This window comes from Arachis ipaensis, chromosome B08 (assembly GCF_000816755.2).
Source record: "Arachis ipaensis cultivar K30076 chromosome B08, Araip1.1, whole genome shotgun sequence".
Taxonomy (NCBI): domain Eukaryota; kingdom Viridiplantae; phylum Streptophyta; class Magnoliopsida; order Fabales; family Fabaceae; genus Arachis; species Arachis ipaensis.
Genome location: NC_029792.2, coordinates 26,222,740 through 26,246,037, shown reverse-complemented (window position 1 = coordinate 26,246,037; position 23,298 = coordinate 26,222,740). Strand labels below are relative to the sequence as shown.

The following is a 23,298-nucleotide window of genomic DNA, read 5'->3' as shown; positions in this document are numbered from 1 at the left end:
CTTATGACCTAAATTCTAATAAACCTATGATTTAAGAACAGCTTAAATAACGCTATGTATCGAGGCAACGTAAAAATACTTGTTCCATATATATAGTCATGTAAGCCAAAAAGTATATAAGATTACAACCAAGATTACAACCCTCTCAAACTGCAATATTTTTTACACTATGGCTATTCAGTATTCACAATCTAAATTTAACTCGAAAATAGTAAGACTAGTAGAGACTCAACCCAACGCATAAGCTTCCCTTCATTTGTGTTCCGAAACTGAAATTGAGGCAGTCTCACAACGCACCACGGAAAAAAAAAAAAGGGTCATTTTCAACTTCATTTGGTCAAAAAGGATCGTTCTCAAAATCCAAGAGCATGCCTTAAAGGCTTTGGAATACTACAGATTTCTAATGACAAAAGACAAATACAGATTTCTCAGCCGTCACCATCCTTTTTGCTTTATTAGTCCCAACAATTCTTTCCAGCTGAATTGTGATTTCCATAGCAAAACAAATATCATAATATTATTACATTATGTTGCTGTTAGAAGAAATTTTAGGAGGAATGGCTAGCCAAAAATAAATAAATAAATAAATAATAGAACTAGAAAAGTGTTTCATTGAAAAAGTTAGATGTACAGATGTTTCAGACATCTTTTTTAGAAATATAGCGATAGAAGTGCAAGTAATTGGGGATTTTAGCTATATCTCAAGTGAATATGTTGAATGCGGAAAAATAATTTATAATTTATAAGAAACTTGCACCAAACTTATCACTTTCTAAACTAGAATCTACTGAGTTTCACTTTTCTTATGTGATACATAAACCAGTTACGTAAATCCTCCCTTATTTAGCCCTTTTCTCGTACAATTCTCATTACTACCATGCATTTCAATTAGCCAACCAACAATTACATACACACTACATGACAGCAAGTAGCATAATAATCGGTTATGATTTTTTTTTTGTGGGGTGGTGGGGAGAGGGTGTTTAAATTTGTATATATCCTAAAAGGGACATCAAGGAGAGAACGTATTACCCGAAACTTGTCAAGGGAAGAAAACATAAGAGTGCATGCCATACTGGCAGACCCATCAAGCATATTCAGAATCTGCAAGATGTAAAGGGATAGCAATAAAATAAGAGATATATTATGTTCAACTTGTATGGAAAAACTGAGAATAAGAACCTATTAAAGATTTTATCAACAGAACAACGAAGCAATGAAGTGATGAACTAATTACTGAAATGCATAGGCTATTGAAATAAATGAGAGCATAATAAATTAATAAGGTACTTTGAAGGGTAGGGCTCGTTTTAAATTCCTTGGCATATTTTGCATATTGACTTTTTCCAGGTTGTCAAGATTAGAGACCAAGAGAATAGTTGATTTGTGGAGTTATGTTATTTATTGTTTTCTCTTCCTTCTCTAGTTTCTTTGTATCCTACACTCCCATTTCACACTTTCCTTTCTTACGAATTCTTTGAAAGAAATAAAAACAAAACCTACTTGATTAGCCTGCTCACCTCAGGGAAAAACTCCTTCCTTTCTGGTAGTGAATACATGATTAAGTTCTGAACTCCACGAATCTGCCATCAAGAAATAAGCTATGTTTGTCAATATTGTGTATAACTCTGCCTGTATCAAACTTATTACAAACATTTTACATAGCCTGTCCCAACTCCAAATAAAAGAGGAGGGTTGCGTTAGGCTAAACAACCAACGTAAAATTCTTTTGAATCCCGATGACATGAATCAAAGATGGAATTGTGTTAAGGCTAGGTTGTTACCAAGAAGCGACGTGCTATGTGGATGAATCATAGCGAAAATCAATGGTGGGAGTGCACAGGTAAAAAGTCAAGTGAGTCAGGTGAAGGCAATGTAATTTGGAACCTTGGTATGGAATGAGATAGGCGTTATCCTTTGATAAGCATTGGGAAAAAGATGTGGTAGCGGTTAAAAATGCGGGTGATTGGATCATTACACTAAAATTTGCAGTTGAGGGGGAGCACTTCTTTGTGATTAGTGCCTATGCACAAAAGTCGGTTTAAAAGAACACTACAAGACAAAACTTCGTGAAGATCTAAAAGGTTTAATCCAAGGCATAAAGTAGGGAAACCAGACTTTCTTGGAACTTAAAAGGACATGCGGAGAAGGATGGGAATGGGTATGAAGTGATCCACGGAGATCATGGATTTGGAATAGAGAACAAAGAGGGTACAGCCATCTTGGACTTCTCTTTAACCTGAGTTTCTTATTGCAGTTAGCGAACAGTTGTTCTAAGAAGCGGGAGAACACTTATAACACAAAAGAATGGGTGAAAAACTTTCAAATCATTTTTTTCTTGCTAAGAAATTTCAACTAGAAATTTTGTACTGACTGCTAAGTTATCCCAAGAGAGTGCTTGCCCATCCAACATAGGTTCCCGACAGCTTGTTATGGATTTTTGAGTACATCAAAAGGTGAAGAGAAGAACACAAGGGTCAAGTGCTGGGAAATGAAAGGTGAAAAACAAAGAGATTTCCAAAGAGGGTAGAAAAAAAAATCAAGACGGGATGGGTATGGAAGTGCACAACTGCATACGAGACGTGGAGTGAGACCACCAAGTGATTGAAAAAACAACAAAAGAAACCTTTTTGTGTGTGTATACCCAAAAAAATCCACTAATCCTCTTGAATTTAGAGAAAATAGCAAAGGCAAAGGCAAAAAGAGAAAAAGTGTATACAACCTTGTATCGGTGGTAGAAGTGAGACCTCTCGGTGTAAAGCATGATCTTCCTTTTTCCTTCATTGAACCAATTACGTGCACGAGAAATGTCACTTTGGGTCGTATACCTATATTAGTCCAGAAAAAAAAAAAAAAAACACTCATAAATCATGCATAATTATGAAAAATTATTATATCAGGATAAGTATACCATCTCTGATTTACAGACAAACATTAGAGATATATTCCGAAAACATGCAATAATTGACAGCTACAAAGTTTCAAAGTAAAGATGAAAAGTAGGCTTCTTACTCCCCAAGAAGACAAAATGAAGCATTCTGTGACTTCAAAAAATTTCGGATTCGAATAAATTCAGAGTAAGAACTGATAAATATCATAATGCCTCCCTGTATCAAAGATTTCATCCAACAGAACCAAAATAATTAGTATATAAATTTCATTTATCACAGGCATACACATCAGAAATTGAACTACCTAAAAAACCTAACCTGATCAGAATCTTTGATCCGTGGGAAAACCTGCAAGATACAAATGACTGACATCATATCTATAAATTTGACTACAAATTGCCATAAATTTTTAACAATATTCACCTAATAAAAAAATATTTTAAACTGTCCTAAGGAATTTATATAAAGAAATTGAACAGAAGCATTTCAAACCCAGAAAAATAACACATAAAATATAGAAGTATTTCTTTCATCTACCAAAATGAGATTGGGCAGTTGGATAAATCAGTGTGCACCCAAATATCCAATAAATGGATAACATTGAAGCATACCTTGATGTAGTAGTCTTTTTAATTAGCTAATATTATAAATATTTGTTTAAATATTGACTACGATATCATAAATATCTAGATAAAAATTGGCCAACCAGGATAAATATAGGTCTAACTGCTTGGCATTGATTTCCAAGACTATAATTTATTTTTAATAACTGAAACCACAAGTATCCTCCAATCAGATCCTATTCCAACATTTGAAATCCAATACGGGGCATAACTCTCCCAATGCTTGTTACTCCATACACAGAACTCAAACTCAAGTTCACTTATTAAAAAGAAGGAGCATTTGCCACTCCAACTGACCATAAGTTAGCTACAAAAATGATGTTTATTTGACATATGACTTCATTCAAGTCACAGAAAAATATTTGGATAATTAGTTTTTCAAAAATAGTTCAACTCAACATGTAAAATTTCAAAACTGCAATTCTTAAACATATACCTTCTTAACAAAATAATCAAAGCGAGCATCATCAGCATCTACTATTGAGTCTACATGAAATCGTTCATAGATCTACAAGTCACGTGATCAAGAGAATTATTAGCATAAGGGAAAACGAGGCAAGATAATTTGGAATAATATTTGATAACTCAACACCTCAAGAATAATTAAGGACTACAAGCATGTCAAACGAATTAATAATAAGAATACAATAGTTGAGCATACATTATATATCACAACTGCCTAAAACAAAGTTTATCAAGACATTTTCAACTGTATGCCTCGTTTAACTATGGCAGTCATCCAACTAATCTATTGGCTCATTAGGACCTCCACCCAGAAGAGAATACAATTAAATTATCCATGATTTTTTAAATTGTATTAGCCACACTACCAGCAAATGAACAAAGATACCAAGCAGAGAAGAATGCTAGAGAGACAAGCCAAAATGAGAGTAATCTTAAGGTCTAATAAAAAATCAGCCACTTTCCAATTATCAAGTCCTTAGAGATCTTCACCACAAGATCCCAAAATATGTCAGAGGAGCAGGAGGTAGCTTTTTCAAAAGTCTACTGTAAACTCTTTCATCTTTAAAAATATTATTGTTTCTGCTTACAAGAAAAGATCAGTCTCACTAATGAGCTTCCCCCCTCCCCCCCAATGTACTTTTCAAAGGAACAGTACAACAATGAATATTGTTTTATGCATCACATAAGTGATCCAAGTAAATTTAAGTGCAATGATATTGTGATTACGCTATCAGAATGCATCTACACCCAAATGGTTTCATTCCCATCTGAACCTCTACTTTAAGAAAGTAATACCGAGAAAGCATACTTGTCTTATTTCGGGAAGAACTTTGTGTAAAACACCTTTATAATCACAAACCAGCTTCACCTGCAGATATCAAATACAAGGAATATAATTGGTTGGTGTAGTTGCTTAAGCAATAAGAAAGAAAACCTTCTTATGATTCTCATCTCATTATAAGGCACAGCATATCAACAATGCCTAGGGTTAAGTCCATATAAGAAAAATAAAAACCATATTAAAGAGAATGGCAAAAACTTGAGATTTTTCCATGAGAACTCTTTCGGCAATGATGTATCTCTAACCCTCCAGGAGTGATCGTAGGTACAAACATTGAGCCCATCTAAACGAATGTAAAGTGCAACCAGACATTTTGCATACCTTCCCTTCATAATTACAGCACTGATGATTGAATGAAGCATTTATATCTGCAACAAGGAAATGAATAAGCTGTAAATTACTCAACGTGGTTTCTTAATAATGCTAGTCAAAAAGGATTCATTAGAAAACTCTATAACTCAGCATCAACAAAGGTTACCATAAGTTAATCAAAAAAGGTCCTTCGGACAAGGAAAGTACACAAATTTTAACCATGTATTATAATTGGAAATAGATTATCTTGATGATTGTTTATGTAAATTTTGAATGGATATTGGATGAATCCCCAATTGAAATACTGAAGCAATAAAATATTCTTTCTTCCAGCAAATTAACATCCCCTATTTATCAAACAGAACAAAAGGATGAAGAATACAAAGGTCTGTTAAAACATATAATATCTATCCTTCTATAGAGAAGGTAAAGACAAAACTATGTGAATGCAAGATTGTTCTCAACATCTTGGCCAAAATAAGGAAGGTTCATCACCTGGATTTGAATAAAACCCCAGAACAATTGTTTGCCTGTAAAATCTGGCATTATCATCAAGATACCTAAACAAAGAAAAACTAAGATTTCAAGATTCTAGGGTAGAAAAACCAGAAATGCATCTCATTTCTGACACCTTAGCTTTCAATGACCTGAGTGCAACATGCAGTTCATGGAACAAAAATAATCGTGTACAAAAAGGCAGGTCACTCCCTCCCAAATATCCAATTCATGGAAATGAAAACTACGTCACTCCCCCCAAATTTAACAACCACCAACTAAATGGAAAGAAATGAAAATCTAAGAAAAATCCAACATAAAGTGTACCATGGTCTAATGCGCATAACATCAGTTCCAGGCTGCTTCGATGGTAAACGGTTCAAGTGGTCAATAACTGTATGTACATGATACCAATTCTGGAAGTTTCAAAAATAATAGCCAACATTTATACTCTTCCAACTTATAGTGACCTTCAAATTATTATTATAATTTAAAGAAACATACAAGATACAACAAACCTGCATTGCTATTACATCAGCATGATCAATAATCAGCACCTACTCAAACATAATAAAATATACTTTGTCAACTTCAAACTATATGATCCAATGACCTATACACAGGGTAACTACATATTCAAATAGAATTTATAAAGCATGGTCTAACAAATAACAAGTAGAGCCACTTACCTCGATCGATGAAAGAAAATCTACATCTTTTTCCTTGTTACACCCGGCCTCTTCAATTTTCTAACATTCACAACACTGATGTCAGGCACTTGCGATAAGGATATTAAGAAAAATCCAATTCAAATTCAAAATATGTAAAGTATAACAGTTTCTTTTTCATTTAGTAAGTTACAATTTAAATGCAGCAACAAGCAAAATCTAGATTTAAAAAGTAAGCCTTTTAGAAGCCAGAATTAATATAAAAAATAAAAATAAAAATTTGAAGCCAAACTAAGGGAACCATTTTTACAGCTACATGTTACGAACTTCAAAATTTAAAAATTGCACAATATTATCAAGATTATAATTGAACATATATGCAGGCTGTACCCAAAAAACAGAAAACTTGCATACCCAAGTCTAGTCTCATTCAAGAAAAGTGAATATATGCCAGAAATTTTCCTTATCCGAACTGAAGAGAGAGTGAGTAGCTACAACACAGTCTATATGAACCGGCGACATGGACCAGAATAAGCTAACTTTCTCTTGTTTCCTTTCATTCTCCCCTTAATTCTTCACTTACTGATCCAACATTCTTGACCCCCCAAAAACAATATTAAACACCTTTTACCTATCCTAGAAGGTTTAGGACTGTAATTGTTAAATCCTAAGGCTATATAAAGCCCAAGTGAAGAAAATTGATTCCTACAAAATCAGACCTAGAAAACTTGTTTGGCATAGTCACTTCCATCACTGTACCTCAGGAAAGAATCCAATCCAGACTGTTTTCATGTACCATCACCTTAACAAGTGACATCTGATTTTGATCATGTAAAATGTGTTGAAGGTGACATCACATGACAATGGTTTCAGGCTTTCAGCACAAGAACAAAACTCTCCAAAAACAAATAACACATCAAATAACATTTGGTAACTTTTAGCGGAGTAATTGCATTCTCATGACATTTCATGCCTTCTTGATAAAAATTTCTGTTTCCAGTCTATTGTTTCTTTTAAAGGATGTCTAGCTTGTCACTTGGAATTGTCTTCTATACTAATATTAATAAACCTTTACTGTCAAACAAAAATAAATAAATAAAACTAAAACACAAGGGGAAATTGCACAGAAAAATCACGAGTGATAATATAATCTAAAGTGAGCAAAAAAATATCTAGGAGGCAAATATGAATAAGAACCCAAGAATGATTCTTTTTCATAAAAGAAAAATCCCACTTACATTAACCAAGGAAAGCGCTGAAGCAACAATGATGTCTGAGGTATGGAAATCGCTGAACAACTTAATTGTCTTCCTGCAAGGAATTTTATGAATAAGAAAAAAAAAATTCATTATAATATACTAAAAAATACAGATAGTGGACTATTGCATAGCATGTCTTGGGAAAGGATAAAGAATAAGCAATCCTAATCACCAAGCAGTGAAATTTGTTACCTAGTAAATTTGATGCCGATCATAAAATCGTCCTCATTATTGCCACCAAAAAGTACTTCATAGTCAGATGGTTTGGATGTTTTTTGAGGTTTTTTATTTTCAGAATCATGGTCATTTTCCTCATTGCCCTCTTCACTTCCAAATTTAGTTAAAAAACGATCCATATGCTCAACATTAACCTGAGAAAACAAACACTTAAATATCACAAAGGACTTACAGAATTGTCTATCTTGCTCAACAAAAATGTAATAAAATTAGATAATACTAATAAGCAACACTTGCAACAGTGAGTCAGTTATCAGAAACTGCAGCAGAAAGTTACATGTAATAGCATGATTTAAGCCTAACAATGTTAAATTAAAGGTCATTTGTAGACATCCACCGATTAATGAACTAGGAATTTCACTAGCATTAGAATTGATAATGTGCATTGAATCTGGAAAAGAATGGTCTTCCTTTTACAGAACCTTGTATTCCTTTTAATCAAGGAGGCACACAATTTTCTAACATCTGCAAGAATGATACACAATAACAGAAGAAGCCTATTATACATAGTTACTGAAACCACCCATACAGTAGAAAGAAACTAATGACAAATAATAACCATCAACCATGTAAAACCTTAGTTTCCTAAAGTTAACGGGATCTATTGAGAAACCACTAATAAACTAAAAGGAAAACCAAATTGTACAGAGAGAAGCCGGCAAAAACAAAAGGAAAACACACAACATAAGCCAACTTTTTAAATGATATTTTCCAACACATGCAGAATATTAACCACCCAATGGAAGGATCACAATCATGAACCAGAAAGTAGAAGTCCGCATAAGAGAAATATAGAAAGATAAAACTGAAAAATAGTCCGATGGGGGAGTTCATCGATATATCCCGACTCTTTACTATGAGATAACCTGTAGTTGAGGGGAAAAAAAAACTTAAGAGTTGAGGCAACTCCTCAGAGTCTAGATGTGTATTGATAATTTAGCTCATGTTCAAGGGGCAATACCATGGTTAGATGGAAAGAGTATCAACTAGAGAGGTAGGTACAAAAGCACCTTGTGAGCTGAAGGTGTAAGTTGTATAAGCCTCTTCACAACACGATACACGATGCTTGCCATTGGCAATAAAATTAAAACCTGGAGCACAAGTAAATAAAGGATCATATACGTTGTTTGAAACATAACAAATTAACATGAAAAGAACTTTCTTGTATACCTATGATTCTTCTTAGACTACATGCATTTCTAGGTTTTACTAAGCTTACCAATTGAACATGATTAAGCAATAAAAAGAACAAGGCGAAAATACCAAATCTACTAATTCATTTAGATAATAAGATGCAGTTTAGAACAAGTATAGCAAAACACTAATTAGACAAGTGACAAATTTAATTATAATCAGAAATCCATTATAGAAATGATTCAATAACGGATCCAAAAAATTATAATAGTGGGGGAAAATAATATATATAATATAATAATAATTTTTATTATAAAAATATTATGTGTATACAAAAATCAGTTATCAGATTATCTATTAACCATTATATATTTGTGTATAAATACATGTGTTGTTTAATTCATTTTCAATATGTATTTTGCATTTTAATATATATTCTATGCAGGTGGTTATTTTTTATGTACATGTAGCATGATTATTGTTATAATTATATTTTGTTATTGTAAATATGATTAGTCTTCAAAATATCTAATTTACAAATTAAAACACTAAAGTAGTAATTTAAATAGTAACATATAATATAAGAGTCTATTTTTTAGGTTTCATATTTTTAAAAAATTGAGCAATCTTTTTCTTAACAATACAATCAAAATATCTCTATATCAGTAACAATTATTTAGAAATTTACTTCTTATACAATTAGAAGCCAACTTTTATTGATATTCATAGTTGAAAAAGTTCTTACAATTAATGCAGTTGCTGCGGAAAAAACTAAAGCTAATTTCAAAAGAAAATAAATAATACTCTTTCGAGTCGATTTCTAAGAAAAAACACCAAATCTCGTTTAAATTGAGAATTAATCATTCTAATAGACAACTAATATAAAATTCTTAAATTGACTATTAAGTACCAAAAGTTGAGTAAAAAATTATTGTGGGGTCAAATTCAATAATTTAATGGGGGTAAATAAATATTATTATCATGTACTACGAAAAAAAATTTCAAATTGTAGTGGAGGCGCTTGCCCCACAACAATGGTAATAGATCTGTCCCAAATGACTAATGGTCCTTTACCTTTGGACGAGTAAAACCTTGATCTCGGAATTTGTCGCTACCAGCACTCTCTCCATCTCTGGATAATTTTGCATCATTCTTTTTCACACAATCTTTAGTTTTGAACACATGATTGAGCTGCGAACGATATAGCCATTATGTCATTGCTATCAATATAGCGTAGGCATGGGTGTGTAATATAATCTGTAATATACATTGCCACCATGCAAAAGATTTTGACAAAATCCACAATCTTAAATAAAATGGCAGGGAAATTTGCTTACAGAATGCATTATGTATGCATCCATGATGCTTGTATCTTCAAGACCTTTGACATAGAATGGTTTCTTATTACAGTGCAGTATATCCCGGTATCTGCTGCCTAGAAACATGTCAACATGAAGGCAATATCATTATAATGATGGAAGAAAAATAAATAAATAAATCACAACCTTTATGCAAAAAGGAACCAAGCATCCTCAACGGGAGTAAACAACAACAACAACAACAACAAAAGTGCTCGAGTGTGTAACTTGGATAACTACTATAAGAGAATTTCAAAATACACTCAAAAGTGGTTTAGTGCAAATAAGCAGCATATTGTGGTGTCAATTATCAATTTATCATACCAAACGACAAATAAAATGGAGATGGTGACGTGTACAACAAATGTCGCAAGTGGCATGCTCTAATAAAATGACATGACCATTGTGAATAAATTCACAAAAAAGGTAAAAATAAAATCCTAAAATTAAAAAGAAATTATAATAAGAGATTGAAGAGATAATTGTTCTCTTTCCCACTTCCCATCATCATCGTGTTCATGTGTCTATATGTAAAATCAGGTCCTTTTTTACCAAATTGCAGAAAACCTTCGGGCCGGAAAAGATATACAACCTTTGTTATTGCATTTTGATGGAATTAAATAAAGATAACAATGGGTCACTTTTAAAAACATTCGAGGCACAAATAGGACCAAAAAACATTACAGAAAACATTGATATATTTATTCTAAAAGTTTTGGATAAATATAATACTTAACCATTCAAGAAAGAAGTTAAATCCTATAGCTGTATCTATACTGACTCCAGTGTACCACATGAATTTTACTGCATAGACCATAAAGAGTAGAAGGTTTACATTCTCTCTTGTTGAGCATTAAAAAATTAAATTACCATAAGAGGATTTAGATTCCTTTGGCTTATTGCTATTTTTCAATATAGCCAATACAACCCCCTATCAGCTCAGAAAATTTTACATGAAATAAAAGAAATTTGGAAGTCTTCTAAAAAATGGAAGATATTGTTTAAACAACCCCTTAGTTTCAGGATAAAAATCAAGGGTAGTTATTATGCTAGATGCAAATAATGAGACTAGAACATGATTTATTCATTATAACTGAAAACGAACTTACAAAGGGAGAAAAATATTTTTTGCATAGATGAATTCAAATCCTTGCCCCCAGATGTCTTGTAGACATCCATCCAGTGCTCATACAACCTTGGTATCAGACCATCGAAAGAATTGGAGTTCAAATCCTAAAAGAGAAAACAAGAGACAAAAATGTAATACCCGTAAATATTTACACACCAAATAATGTTTTTAACGAATTAAGTTACCAGAAACAATTCTCCTTTTTAGTACATGGATTAAGATTCAAAGAGAAAAACTTACAATAAAGCAATGGGCAGTGTCAATGACAAGGAAAAGATAACAATAGAGGAAAATATTCTTCGTTGAACAATGTTGATTTCATCCGAAAAGAACTACTCCATATTTTTTTACCTTTGTTTAAAGGACTATTAATCAAAATCTCCATGAAAATAGCACACAACATACCATGACTTGATATACTAGTAGTCTAACATCAACTCGCATAGCCTTACCAACAAAATGATTAGGATGCAAACAATAAATCAAGTAGTTCTACTACAAAGCATATAGGTGATGAGCATTGAAATTGACATCAATGCTGTAATATCTAATTATTTTCCCCACCTAACATATAGCATTATCTACTTTGAAAAAGAGGTAACCATATGGGGAATGAAGTATCATCATTCTAGACAAGAAGGCAAAAGCAATGAATTCTATGGCCAGCTGCTAATGTCTACTATTCCCCTTTACTTTATTACAACCATTCAGCTTGTGGCCAAAATAATTACACTAGATTTAGCACTTCCACAAAGAAGCTACTCAATCTTGGATATGCCAATAGTTTTAAATAATAAAAAAAAAAGTAGTAAAAAATAACAAACATGAAATACCTCCAAAATATTTTCTCCAGTTCCTATCCATTTGCAACTCGACATGCCAATGGCTGGTACCTCCCATTTAAATTTGGAACCCTTTTGGTTGTCTATCTCTTCTTTTGTTAAATTATGTTCCAAATATAGGTTAAAAGAACTACAGACACAAAATATTGTATGTTAGACTATAGGATAAAAAGAATGAAAAGAGCAGGAAATTCATTTGAGTTATGTATAATGACAAAGAAATAAGTAGTTGGTACAATTTCAGATTCATTGCAGAACATCATAAGACATTGGTATTACTCGGATAATATTTTTCTTTCTCCATCTCCATTCCACACCTATATTTTATTTAGAAAATAAAAATAAAAATGAAACTGAGAAAGCAAAAAATATTAACAAACCTTAAGTGCACTGAATCCTCATAATTTGGTTGACCATCAATTCCAACATCCTCTTCATCTGACTGAGAAAACTCAGCATCATATTCAGTCTCAGAGCCTGTTGATTGAGAATCATTGTCATCTGAATCTTGCAACATCCTTTCCGCGTCACTGTTTCTAGGAGAATCATCATTAAAATCTAAGACAGTAAAGAATACAAACATCAATAAATGATATCCCGAAATTAAATAACCATCTTATGCTATTGAAAATCAGAGGGAGATTGCAGAAAACAAAATGGATGTACAGACCCTAATTACAAAACTGAAACAAATCCTTAATGAACAGAAATATTGACGAAAATTTAAGTTAAAACATTGCTATTTCTACTCTTCTCAAAGTTCTTGCCTTCCACATAATCATAATTTTTTTAAATATTGCAGAATCAAACCTTCTTCATCATCATGGTCATCCTTCCGCTTCCGATGCGCAGGGAGCTCCGCCTCTTTCTTCATTTCGTCACGTTTAACTTTTTGCCTTTTCCTGAAAATAGGGGTAAAGCGACGAAAAATTTTAAACCCTTTCTTTAAAATAAAAATATCCCAAACAAAAGGCAATGTCAGATGAGCATGATTAAGTGCTTGATCATTTAAATAAGATAGTAAACTAAATATGCATGGACCAATGTAACAATCAATACTAAGACTTTAGAACAAAGTAAATGAATTTATCCTAGCTTATGTGGTTGTTTCATAGAGCATTAAAATAGTTGAAAAAATACACACTGTTACTACCTTTTAAGGTTAGAAGTAGGAGGATCAGTCTGCAGAATATTCACATTCATATTATTGGGTTTCTGTTTGGATGACTTCTTCTTCTTCCCTACAAAGAATAGAAAGTTTAATAATAACCAAGCTTAGAAAAAACACATACTTAATTAACTGCCATAGTGGGAAAAGCAGAGAAGAATGAAAATTGGCACCAGCGTCAGCTCTCTGCGTCATCTTCGTCCTTTTAAAATCTCACTCTCTTGACCTCCGCACAGTAGCAGCGGCGGCTCCCTCCTTCAGCCGTCAAACTAGTCGTCGGCACAAGTGTCTGGAGAAAGTATGACCGGTGATGGAAGCAAAGGAAGGTGGATGCCGAGGGAGAGGAACAGAGAGGTAGAGAATACTAAACTTTGAAGACTATGGGGAAACACCGAGGCAGGAGCAGGAGCAGCAGCTTGACAGCGTAGGCAGTAGCTCAGCGGCGAGGCGACGAGAGGGAGATGATGGTGTTGTGNNNNTTTCATCTTCCACTCAATGAACAATTTATTAAATCAACAACAGCAAAACACAATATAACAATCAAAAGGTCAAGAACAACACCAAAACAATAATTTATCAAATTAACAAGTTAATAAGATCAATTAAAACTGAAAATCAAAATAACAAGAACAATTAAAATTTTAAACTACAGCAAACCAACAAAATAAGAACTAGAAAAACATACTAATCATGAAAACAACAATCAAATAAAACTATAACCAAGTTTGCGAGAACCGGACCGGTCAATGAACCGGTGAGGCGACTGGTTCACTGGTTCAGTGGTTCGACCGGGATTCAACCGGTTTAATTAAATATTAAATAAAATTATTAAAAATTTAATATATAATTTTATATATTTAAATTCATTAAAATTCATGAATTTTTAAGTAAAAAAATTTTAATAGAATTTAAGATATAAAAAAAATTGAAGATGAAAAGTTCATTGATAATATTCAGATTGAGTTAAATTAAACATTATCAAGCCAAGGCTAATTATTTAACATCAATTCTCTTATACAATTCAATTATCCCTTTTTGGGCTGCCAATATACAATTCAATTGAATAACACATTGATGAAATTTCTTATTGTGCAACAAGCCTCTTATAACTAACCAAACCCTAACTAGATTCAACAAATTCAATGCTTTTCAACAACAAAAACTCAGAATACAGAGTTACAGACAACTCAACCTCCAAATCCAGAAACAGAAAACTAAGTGAAACAATTCAAATTAAATTCAGACTCACATTAAGGAACAACCCAACTCAGAACACAATCCCAATTCAGAATCTAGTACAAAAAATCAACTCAGAAGCCAGAATCTTAGAAATCAAAACTAAAGAAGCAGCGGCTTACTGGAGACATGGCGAGGGAGGAATGACGGTGGTGACAGTGAGCTTAGAAGAGGATCATCAGTTTCTTTTTTTTTTTTTTATTTTAATTAAAGTTTCAAAACCAGATCAATTTCAGTACTGCACCATTCAAACAAAACAAATCAAATTCAAAACAACACAATTTACACAAAAATGTATACATATATATACACAAAATTGAATCAGAGGAAACAGATCTAGAGAGAAAAACAGAGAAACCGAATGAAGCCATTATGGACGAGGAAGTTGAAGGTGTGGTTGTCGCAGTTGTAGGTGAACTAGGTGAACTGTTTGTATATGCATGAATATATTGATGACACAGAAGATTATGTCAACATACAGGTATATATGAGCTTCATTTGGTCATGTATATGAAAGATAAATTTTGCTGCCTAGATAATTGACACTGTTCATAATATATGTAATTTGTTCATGCAGCTTGACAGTCACAGAAATCAACTGATTCAGGTAAAATAAAAATTTCAAACTATTTCCATTCAGAAGCAACAAAAATATTCATGAAGCAGCAAACCGAAGCAGCAAACAGAACATGCAGCATAGAAAATCAAAAACAAAAATCAAGATCAGAACATATTCAGAAGCAGCAAACAGATTGAAAGGGTAATAAAAGTGTTCGAGACTCAACACGACTTGAAAAACAGATTGAACCTGAAGCATATTTAACTGGATTCATATGTTTTTTTTTTAACTCAGATACCCTGTTATTTATTTATTTTTTTTCAAACAGAACAGGCGAGGTCAGAATTCAGAAGGAAGCAAGTTCAAAATCAAGAAGACAAGAACAGAGTCTTACCGGCGAATGAGGAGGCGGGCTCGGCGAGCTCGGCGACGTTCGGCGACGAGGAGGCGGGCTCAACGCGGTGGTGGTCGGGCTGCTGTGGATTGGTTTGGGTGGCGAATGAGGAGCGCTGCTGCTGTGGATGGCTGTGGGTGGCTCGGTGGTTTCTGGAATCTGGAGCTTGGTGGGCGGTGGCAATGGTGGCCTTGGTGGGTGAAGGGGGAAGAAAGTGGATTAGGGTTAGGTTAGGTTACGCGTACCCCTTTCTATTTTTTTTATTTTTTTTTTTTAAAAAAAAAAAGCCAAAACGACGTAGTTTGGCATCTGAATTTCCAAACCACTAAACTGGCAAAAAATCGAACGGTTTTTCCGGTTCGCCCGGTTTTTCACCGATTCTTTGTCATTCGGTTTTTGAGATTATTCGGACCGACTAAGTAATCGGTTTCTAGTTATTCTGGTTGAACCGATCGATTCGGTCCGGTTTTCAAATCCATGCAAAATACTTTTCCCATCCAAAAACTCTCCATCTGAACTTTACAAAATACAAATCCCTTTGTTTTTCAGTTTGTATACTTAAAATGCGTTTTTTTATGAAATTATTCATTTTAAAAATTGACAATGAATTTTTTTAATTTTTGAAAACAAAAATTAACATTTAGACTTTTTATCATAACAATTCTTATTTTTATATGATGAAATTTTTTATTTTGAAAGTTTAAACGAATTAAATAAAAATAGATAAATAATTAGAATACTTTCATGTATATAAAAATCAAAATATCTCAATTTTAAATCTATAAGACAAAAGTTAGAATCTTCATCTCACAGTGCAAGAATTAAAACCAAGCTATGTACTAAAACTAAAATTAATCATTAAAATTAGAAAAAAAATGATTTTAAAGAACTAAAACTAAGCTACATCCTAAAACTAAAACTAAAAATTAAGAAGAATGGTTTTGGGAGTTAGGACTAACATATGAGAGAGAGAGAGAGAAAAAAAAAGAAGATTTAAGTTGTTTCTTAACATAAAAAAAACATTCAAAATGTTAATGATATATGTGCCACAAATTTGCATGCTAGATGGATGATCTTCAACGCTCAAACCAAGGCATTTGTATAAAGTGTGGTAAGATGTTGAATATTTGATGACATGAATTGTATATTTTCTAGAGAAATATTTTTATTTTCTACATTTTTTTTTTTTACAAGTTTGTTCCTATTATCTTTTATAGTGTATTCAACCAACAAAACTTCGTTATTAGTGATTAAATATGAATATAAGCTACATTATAGTTGTATATATCTATATTCACAAAACAAATATTCTTTCTATTGTATATGATAAATCATTTCCATAATGAAGCATCATGGTTTATCAAATAGCATAAGCAACATGTGTTGTTAATTAAACATTTCAATTGTTTATTAAGATTCAATTCATACCATTAGAAGTGTTAATATTGTATTTATTCAAAAAAATATATAATTAAAATTGTTAACACATTATTTATTCAAAAATTTAATATCTTTTATTCCCGTGCATTACACAGGTTTATACACTAGTTATATAAAATTACAATAAGAAATTTAATAAAAAAATAAAAAATCCAAATATAAAAGAAAATACTAAAAATGATAAAAATAAATTTGAAATATTCACCTTAGAAGTGACCGATACAAATTTAAAAATTCTTATGAAAAAAACTATTGGAACCAATAAAGACTAGAAACACCAAATGTAAACGCACATTAAGTGATGCTTTTTAGAAAAGCGCATTTAGAATGGAAAATCACGATCGGAGCAGAAAAAGTTACCAAACACAAAAAAAAAAGTATTCAAGAAACTTAAATGCACTTTTCTCCTCTCTAACGCTAAACCAAACACACCCCAACTCTCATACTATAATTGTTGGGTGGCTAAAGAATGATTATATTTACAAACATCCCCAACAAGTTATAGGAAAAACCAAATTTTTGAGTATTTTAAGAGGATCTAAATCAAGGATCAACTTCATAATTGCATAAGTTGTCAGCTGGAAGCTCTTGAATGATATTGATTTTCTAGTGTTATTTACATGGATGAATCAAGAGGCCAGACTCAATGTACTATCTTTTTGGGAACAAAAATTCTCGAAATGCACCGTCTCCTTGATTAGTGGATAAGTAATTGATAATCAATTCTGTGGTGGTAGCATCTACTGAAAAGCCTTTGTCTGTCATTATTTGAAGGTATTTCATGGACCTTAAAGAATCCTTTTTAATTAGTAACCCTTGGACAAAGACATTGTAAGTGGAGTAGTTTGGCGGGCAGCCATTCTCTTCCATGTTCGTAAGTAAGTCTTCAGCTTCATCTATTAAACCTTGTTTACATTGACCTTTAACCATAATGTTATAAGTATACAAATTAATTTGCAGACCTTTAGCAGGCAAAGAAGAAAAAAGTTTCCATGCCCCGTTTACTTCTCCAGCGGCCCACATTCCATCAAGCATAATATTATAAATCACAATGTTAAGATCCAGACCACTCTTCTCCATTAATTCAAACAACGATGTTGCCTCGGAAAGAAGCTGGGATTTACATAGACCATCCAACATAACAGCACAAGTCTGGAGATTGGGCATCTGGCCATGTTTGTGCATACTAAAAAAGAGTTCTTTTGCAGCCAATGGTCGACCAACTCGACAAAACCCACCGATAAGAGTGGTCCAAGTGACAACATCGGGAACGAATCCAGCATTGAACATTTCATTCAAAAGATGCATAGCCTTATTTATGTTTTTAATCATACACCATCCATGTATAAGTGATGTGTAAGTTACAATGTCAGGTAAACAGCCCCTAGTAACCATTGAGTTAAATATTTTCATGGCCTCATTCATTTCCTTTTGTCTATCAATCAATGCATTATAGGTAAAGGCATCTGGCCGCTCGCCCATCAGAATCATAAATCCAATTGCACTCTTAGCCTGCATAACTTTTCCATCTTTGCAGAAAACATCCACTAAAATGTTTAGAGTTTGCAAATCTGGCATCATCCCCACTTTCATCATCTCATCCAGCAGGGAAGCAGCATCTTTCCATCTGCCAAAATTGCAAAGACCTTGAATCAAACAACTGTATGTGACAATATTTGGTTTAATACCTTTGCTGCACATTTCTGAGAACATATTTAAAGCCTCAGACACCAATCCATCCTTGCACAAACTATCAATAATTGTGCTGTGAACTACAACATTGGATCTACAATCTCTTTCTTCCATCTTATGTAGCCACCCAATAGCTGCATTAGTGTCGCCCATCTTACACAATCCATTAATCAACGCTCCATAAGTGTAAACATCCAATTGATAACCCATGCTTTTCAAACTTTCAACCATCCCCACTGCCCGAGCCACATCGCCTTGCATGCAAAGCCCATTAATGAGAGCAGTGAAAGTCGACAGAGGTGGCTCCAATCCAAGCTTGAGCATGCTCGCAAAAACAGAGAACCCGAAAGGCGTCAACTTTATTCGACAAAGGCAATTAATCACAATATTAAGAGTAAAGCAATCAGGTTTTATGCCCAAAGAAGAATACATGTATTGAACCAAAGATATCGCAGTTGTGTAATGCTTCATCCTCACAATCACACCCAACAACAAAGTGAAGTCAAACACAGATGGCAAAGGCTTCATCATAGCCATAGAATGAAACAAGTCAAAAGCTTCACCAACATTACTCAGTTTACCAAGCTTACACTTGTCTCTCAAGAAGTTCCTGAAGTCGTTTCTTTTGCTATTCCTCTCACAATCATGATCATGATCATCAAGGTTTGTGGCACTAACTATAGAAGTAAAGTGAAATATGGGGAAATGGAAAGAAGCAAAAGGAGGAAGATTGAAAATGGAGTGAAAGAGAGTACCCATGTGTTGATGAAGGCGAAAACAAGACAGAGAAGCTATTCGGGTTGGCACCATTCCTTCAAACACGCGCCACACCGTCGATGCTTCCTCGTACAGGTAAAAGCACTGTGAAAGAAAGAATCAGAATCAGAACAGAGAAAACCAAGGTTGTCGGAACCGAACCGGTCATTGAACCGGTCAAGTGATTGATGGTTCAATGGTCCAACTGTAGTCGAAGTGGTTTAGTTAAATATACAATAAAATTATTAAAAATTCAATATACAATTTCAAACATCCAAATTCAATGATTTCTAAACTAATAAAATTCAAAATTTTGTAATTTCGCATAATAACTTGTCCATATTTTATCATTAAAAACTTACAAAATAAAAAATTTCCAAAAGGATTAAGATCTCTCCTTGCTGGGAATAATGCATAAAAAATCCAGTTGCATTGATCTCTTCTTTGATTCCCAGTGTAAAGCAAAATATTCCCTAAAGAACTTCACTCTACTCCCAGCTTCCCCAAACTCCTCCTCAAACTTCTTCCAGAGGTCATTATTCCAAGACAGGTACCGCAGTTCTGTACACAAGCAAGCCACCCTAGCCACAACAACACTAGGAAGACTCTCCAAAATCATCATCTTAAGTTCTATGGGGACATGAAACACGGTGGAGAGTCCAATCCAACTTTGTCACAAAAATCAATCAATAATGGCAATGCAAGCCTATCCTTAACCATGTTCTACAACTCAAAAATCTCACTTTGTTGATCAACAACAGCATCCTCATCAAAATTATCCTTGGATTCAAAATTTTCCAGCATCAACTTCAAGGGCTTGGCAAATTTACAGTTATCCATAGTATTCAAGAAAACTCATCATCCAAAGCAAGGTTCTGAGAACCGGACTGGTCATCAAACCGCTTTAGTCACTGGTTCATTAGTTCACTGGTCTAACCGGTCCAACCGTGATTCAACCGAAAAAACCGTTTTAGAATAAGATAATAAATAAATTACAAATAAACACCCTAATACAACAGGCACAAGCACAACTCGCTTTTTATTTCTTCATAAAACATTAATGTGAACCATGAAGAAATATGGCTAAAACGTAAGCTCATTCGAGGGTAGAAATATATCTTGGTATTGAGCTTTGTGTCTCCACTTGAACTCATTCCACATGGATCTTAAGTTTGTTTCCTTATCCTTGCAAAATGGTAAAGATTTCAACAAAGGGCACCTGTATATATTTACTTACTCTGGAGAGGACCATCTCAATGTCATGTCTATGGTTACAAATCTGAGTCTTGGCAAGTTAGCTAGCAGCAGCACCTCCAGTTTTTGAAGAACATCCTCACCGATCTCTGTGACTGGAATAGGTTCTTCTAATCTAAAGCAATCAGTTTCTGGATCTCTGAGAGATATTGAATAGCCCCATTGCAAAAAAATGGTTCTTAAAAAGGGGGCAATTTTTCAATGTCAAAACCTTTAATTTGGAAAGGGATCTAGGATTCAGAGGACCTCAAAACACACAATTCAGTTCAAGCACTTTGTTTAACAGCAACAAAAATTAAAAAACAGCAACAAATAATTACCCTAAACCCTGAAATCAATAAATCTATCAACAAAAATTCAAAAATAGCAGACTCAGAAATTAAAAAACAGCAGCAGCATAGCAAAGCCATTTTTATCAATAATTTCAACAACAACACAACTTATCAATGATTATTCAGAAATTAGAAATTCAGAACAGAGAATAAATGATGCATTACAGTGTCACATTACATGTTTTTTGTGCATAAAATTTGATTGTGACCATCTTAGAGTCAGAATTATTGTTCACATTACAAGACACTATTATATTATATTATTCTGGTTTGAAGCTTTGTTGTTGTCAGCTACCCCATATTCTACAAACAGATGAAATTGCAAGATACTATAGACTAGAGAAAGGGCAAGTAGTTAACTTACAGAATAAAAAATAAAGTACACACAAAACAGCAACACAGCTACACACAAAACAGCAACACAGCAGAACCAGAGCTCATTCAATAAAAAATCACAACACACAAAAACAGCAACACAGCAGAACCAGAGCTCATTAGTAATAAAATAATCATTCAATAAAAAATTAAAACACAAAACATTCAAATAATCAGTAATCAAATAATCATTGAAGATGGCATAAATAAAAAAGGCAGAAGAAGTTAGCAGTGAACTGACCTTCGAAGTCTCGGGTTTTTTTCTTGGTTGAGCTTCTGCTCTCTGAACTCGAAGGAAGGAAATTGGAATGGAGAAGGGTTTTTCTTCTGAGCAGTCTGAGCAGAGGGGCAGAAGCGCGACGGAGACAGAGGCCAGGCGACGAACACGACTCAGAATTGGAAGAACCTGCGGCTGTGCAAACGAAGAGCAGACTCAAAGACTCCGAGCTCGAGCAAGAAGCTGCAATTGGTGGGTTGGGGACTTCGAGAACGACGACCAGACGAAGACGATGGTGCCTGACCGCGCGACGAACGGCGGCAGGAGCGCGACGGAGCAGATGAATACCAGGGACTGACACGCCGAGCTCGAGGAAGAAGCTGCGATTCTTGAAGGAGGAAGAAGCACGGACGACCAGACGACGATGGTAGTGCCTGAGCGCGACGGATGGCGGCCGTCCTTGCGGCGGTGGAGATGCTAGTTTCAAGTTTCAACTTCCTTTATGATTTGGGGAATGAAGACGGAAGGGAAGGAAAAGGTAGGTCATGACTCGTGAGTGCGGAACCAAAACGACATAGTTTCATCCAAACCGGCCGGTTCTGGTCTGACCGACCAGTTCTCAGCCAGTTCCACAGTTTGTTAGCGGTTTTTTAATTAGTAGTTTTACATGGTTAACAAAATCGTTAATAGTCAGTTTACGGTTCGATCGGTTCAACCGATTAGTCCGGTCTAATTTTCAGAACCATGATCCAAAGTCGAGAATTAAAAAACATAAAAACTAAGCAAAAAAATCCAAACTCATAATCATAAAACCTAGCAACTCAGAATCACACAATCAGAATTATTAACAAATTGACTCACAGAATCAACTCAAAACAAGCAAAAATAAATTGAACCATAAGTGCTTATCGGCGGCGAGGAAGGAAGGAAGTGACGGCGAAGGAAAGTGAGCTCGGACAGAGAGAGTGATAGAGAACTCGAACAGGAAAGTGAGCTCGGACAAAGAGAGCGAGAAAGAACTCGAAGAGAGACAGAGAGCTCGAAGAGACGATGACTGACGGACCCAGCAACCTTCGCGACGGCGACACCAAGAGCTCAACGCGGACCTTCGTGCGACGGCGAGGAAAAGACGAATGATGAGAAGAGGGTCGAGCAGACCTTTCCAATGATGGCACCCACGACGAGGAGAAGGGTTATGTGACCTCCTTGACTGTTTGGGTGATGAGTTTGGGATGATGGCTGCTCAAAGAAGGGTATTAGGGTTTTCTATGAGCGAGAGAGACCTAGAGAGAAAGGGTCGTAAGAATTGAACTGGTCATACTACTGGTTTATTAATTTATTGGTTTAATTAATAAGTTATTGGTTGAACTGGTAGAATCGGTCTTAAATAAATAAAAAATATAAAATAGTTAAAATTTTAAAATATATATTTTTATTAATATTTTAGAAACAATTAAGTTTCAACAAATTATAATCAACAAGTTATAATTCGATTATTATTAAATAAGTATATAAAATTCTAGTATTTTTTTATGATAAAGATTTATTTTATTTTATTTTTAGAATCCGTTACTTGAATGAAACTAGATATCGTGGAATCATATTGAATATTTGATGATAC

At 34.0% G+C, this 23,298-nt stretch overlaps 3 protein-coding genes and 1 long non-coding RNA gene across 15 annotated transcripts; 1 reads left to right on the top strand and 3 right to left on the bottom strand.

Moving 5' to 3' along the window:
- Window positions 58–13,897, bottom strand: LOC107612507 (U3 small nucleolar RNA-associated protein 25). Of its 3 annotated transcripts, XM_016314196.2 has the most exons (24): window positions 13,596–13,897; window positions 13,408–13,495; window positions 13,065–13,156; window positions 12,635–12,812; window positions 12,246–12,384; window positions 11,393–11,516; window positions 10,263–10,360; window positions 10,000–10,116; window positions 8,802–8,882; window positions 7,747–7,925; window positions 7,534–7,606; window positions 6,317–6,376; window positions 6,146–6,184; window positions 5,955–6,043; window positions 5,628–5,692; window positions 5,142–5,188; window positions 4,788–4,847; window positions 3,951–4,022; window positions 3,210–3,239; window positions 3,013–3,107; window positions 2,723–2,828; window positions 1,521–1,583; window positions 1,033–1,104; window positions 58–478 (listed from the first exon to the last, which is right to left on the bottom strand). In XM_016314196.2, exons 1-24 carry the CDS (start codon window positions 13,615–13,617, stop codon window positions 401–403), a joined length of 2,067 nt encoding a protein of 688 aa, XP_016169682.1. In that variant the 5' UTR covers window positions 13,618–13,897; the 3' UTR covers window positions 58–400. The 3 variants fall into 3 exon arrangements, 2 of the variants coding, with proteins under 2 accessions (XP_016169682.1, XP_016169683.1); XM_016314197.2 differs by lacking the exons at window positions 13,408–13,495; window positions 13,596–13,897 and having other exon boundaries at window positions 12,635–12,784; XR_002352237.1 differs by lacking the exons at window positions 58–478; window positions 1,033–1,104; window positions 3,013–3,107 and having other exon boundaries at window positions 1,548–1,583.
- Window positions 13,902–15,752, bottom strand: LOC107612512. Of its 2 annotated transcripts, XR_001613790.2 has the most exons (3): window positions 15,612–15,744; window positions 14,781–15,075; window positions 13,902–13,913 (listed from the first exon to the last, which is right to left on the bottom strand). It is a non-coding gene; the product is annotated as an uncharacterized LOC107612512 (long non-coding RNA). The 2 variants fall into 2 exon arrangements; XR_002352240.1 differs by lacking the exon at window positions 13,902–13,913 and having other exon boundaries at window positions 14,845–14,896; window positions 15,612–15,752.
- LOC110265834 lies at window positions 15,091–15,861 on the top strand. 2 transcript variants are annotated; one of them, XR_002352239.1, is made up of 2 exons: window positions 15,091–15,418; window positions 15,546–15,680. XR_002352239.1 is itself a non-coding variant. In XM_021109197.1 (2 exons), the coding sequence occupies exons 1-2, from the start codon at window positions 15,348–15,350 to the stop codon at window positions 15,843–15,845; spliced, it is 366 nt and encodes a 121-aa protein (XP_020964856.1). In that variant the 5' UTR covers window positions 15,135–15,347; the 3' UTR covers window positions 15,846–15,861. The 2 variants fall into 2 exon arrangements, 1 of the variants encoding a protein (XP_020964856.1); XM_021109197.1 differs by having other exon boundaries at window positions 15,135–15,418; window positions 15,551–15,861.
- On the bottom strand, window positions 17,447–22,927 carry LOC107612508 (putative pentatricopeptide repeat-containing protein At1g12700, mitochondrial). Of its 8 annotated transcripts, XM_021109192.1 has the most exons (4): window positions 21,702–22,927; window positions 20,719–20,868; window positions 19,862–20,129; window positions 17,447–19,604 (listed from the first exon to the last, which is right to left on the bottom strand). In XM_021109192.1, exons 3-4 carry the CDS (start codon window positions 19,913–19,915, stop codon window positions 17,703–17,705), a joined length of 1,956 nt encoding a protein of 651 aa, XP_020964851.1. In that variant the 5' UTR covers window positions 19,916–20,129; window positions 20,719–20,868; window positions 21,702–22,927; the 3' UTR covers window positions 17,447–17,702. The 8 variants fall into 8 exon arrangements, with proteins under 8 accessions (XP_020964851.1, XP_020964849.1, XP_020964850.1 ...); XM_021109190.1 differs by having other exon boundaries at window positions 19,862–20,931; XM_021109191.1 differs by having other exon boundaries at window positions 19,862–20,892.

What these genes read in the sequence shown, in the direction of transcription:
- LOC107612507 (XM_016314196.2), bottom strand. Translation starts at nt 13,617, where the DNA reads ATGACGCAGAGAGCTGACGCTG. An exon ending in ATTTTCTTTCATCGATCGAG is followed by an intron (nt 6,185 to 6,316) that starts GTAAGTGGCTCT and finishes ATGTTTGAGTAG; the next exon opens with GTGCTGATTATTGATCATGC. An exon ending in GGGGTTTTATTCAAATCCAG is followed by an intron (nt 5,189 to 5,627) that starts GTGATGAACCTT and finishes TCCTTGTTGCAG; the next exon opens with ATATAAATGCTTCATTCAAT.
- LOC110265834 (XM_021109197.1), top strand. Translation starts at nt 15,348, where the DNA reads ATGCAGCATAGAAAATCAAAAACAAAAATCAAGATCAGAACATATTCA. An exon ending in GCAGCAAACAGATTGAAAGG is followed by an intron (nt 15,419 to 15,550) that starts GTAATAAAAGTG and finishes CAAACAGAACAG; the next exon opens with GCGAGGTCAGAATTCAGAAG.
- LOC107612508 (XM_021109190.1), bottom strand. Translation starts at nt 19,915, where the DNA reads ATGCATTATTCCCAGCAAGGAGAGATCTTAATCCTTTTGGAAATTTTT. An exon ending in TTTTGGAAATTTTTTATTTT is followed by an intron (nt 19,605 to 19,861) that starts GTAAGTTTTTAA and finishes TTTCTTTCACAG; the next exon opens with TGCTTTTACCTGTACGAGGA.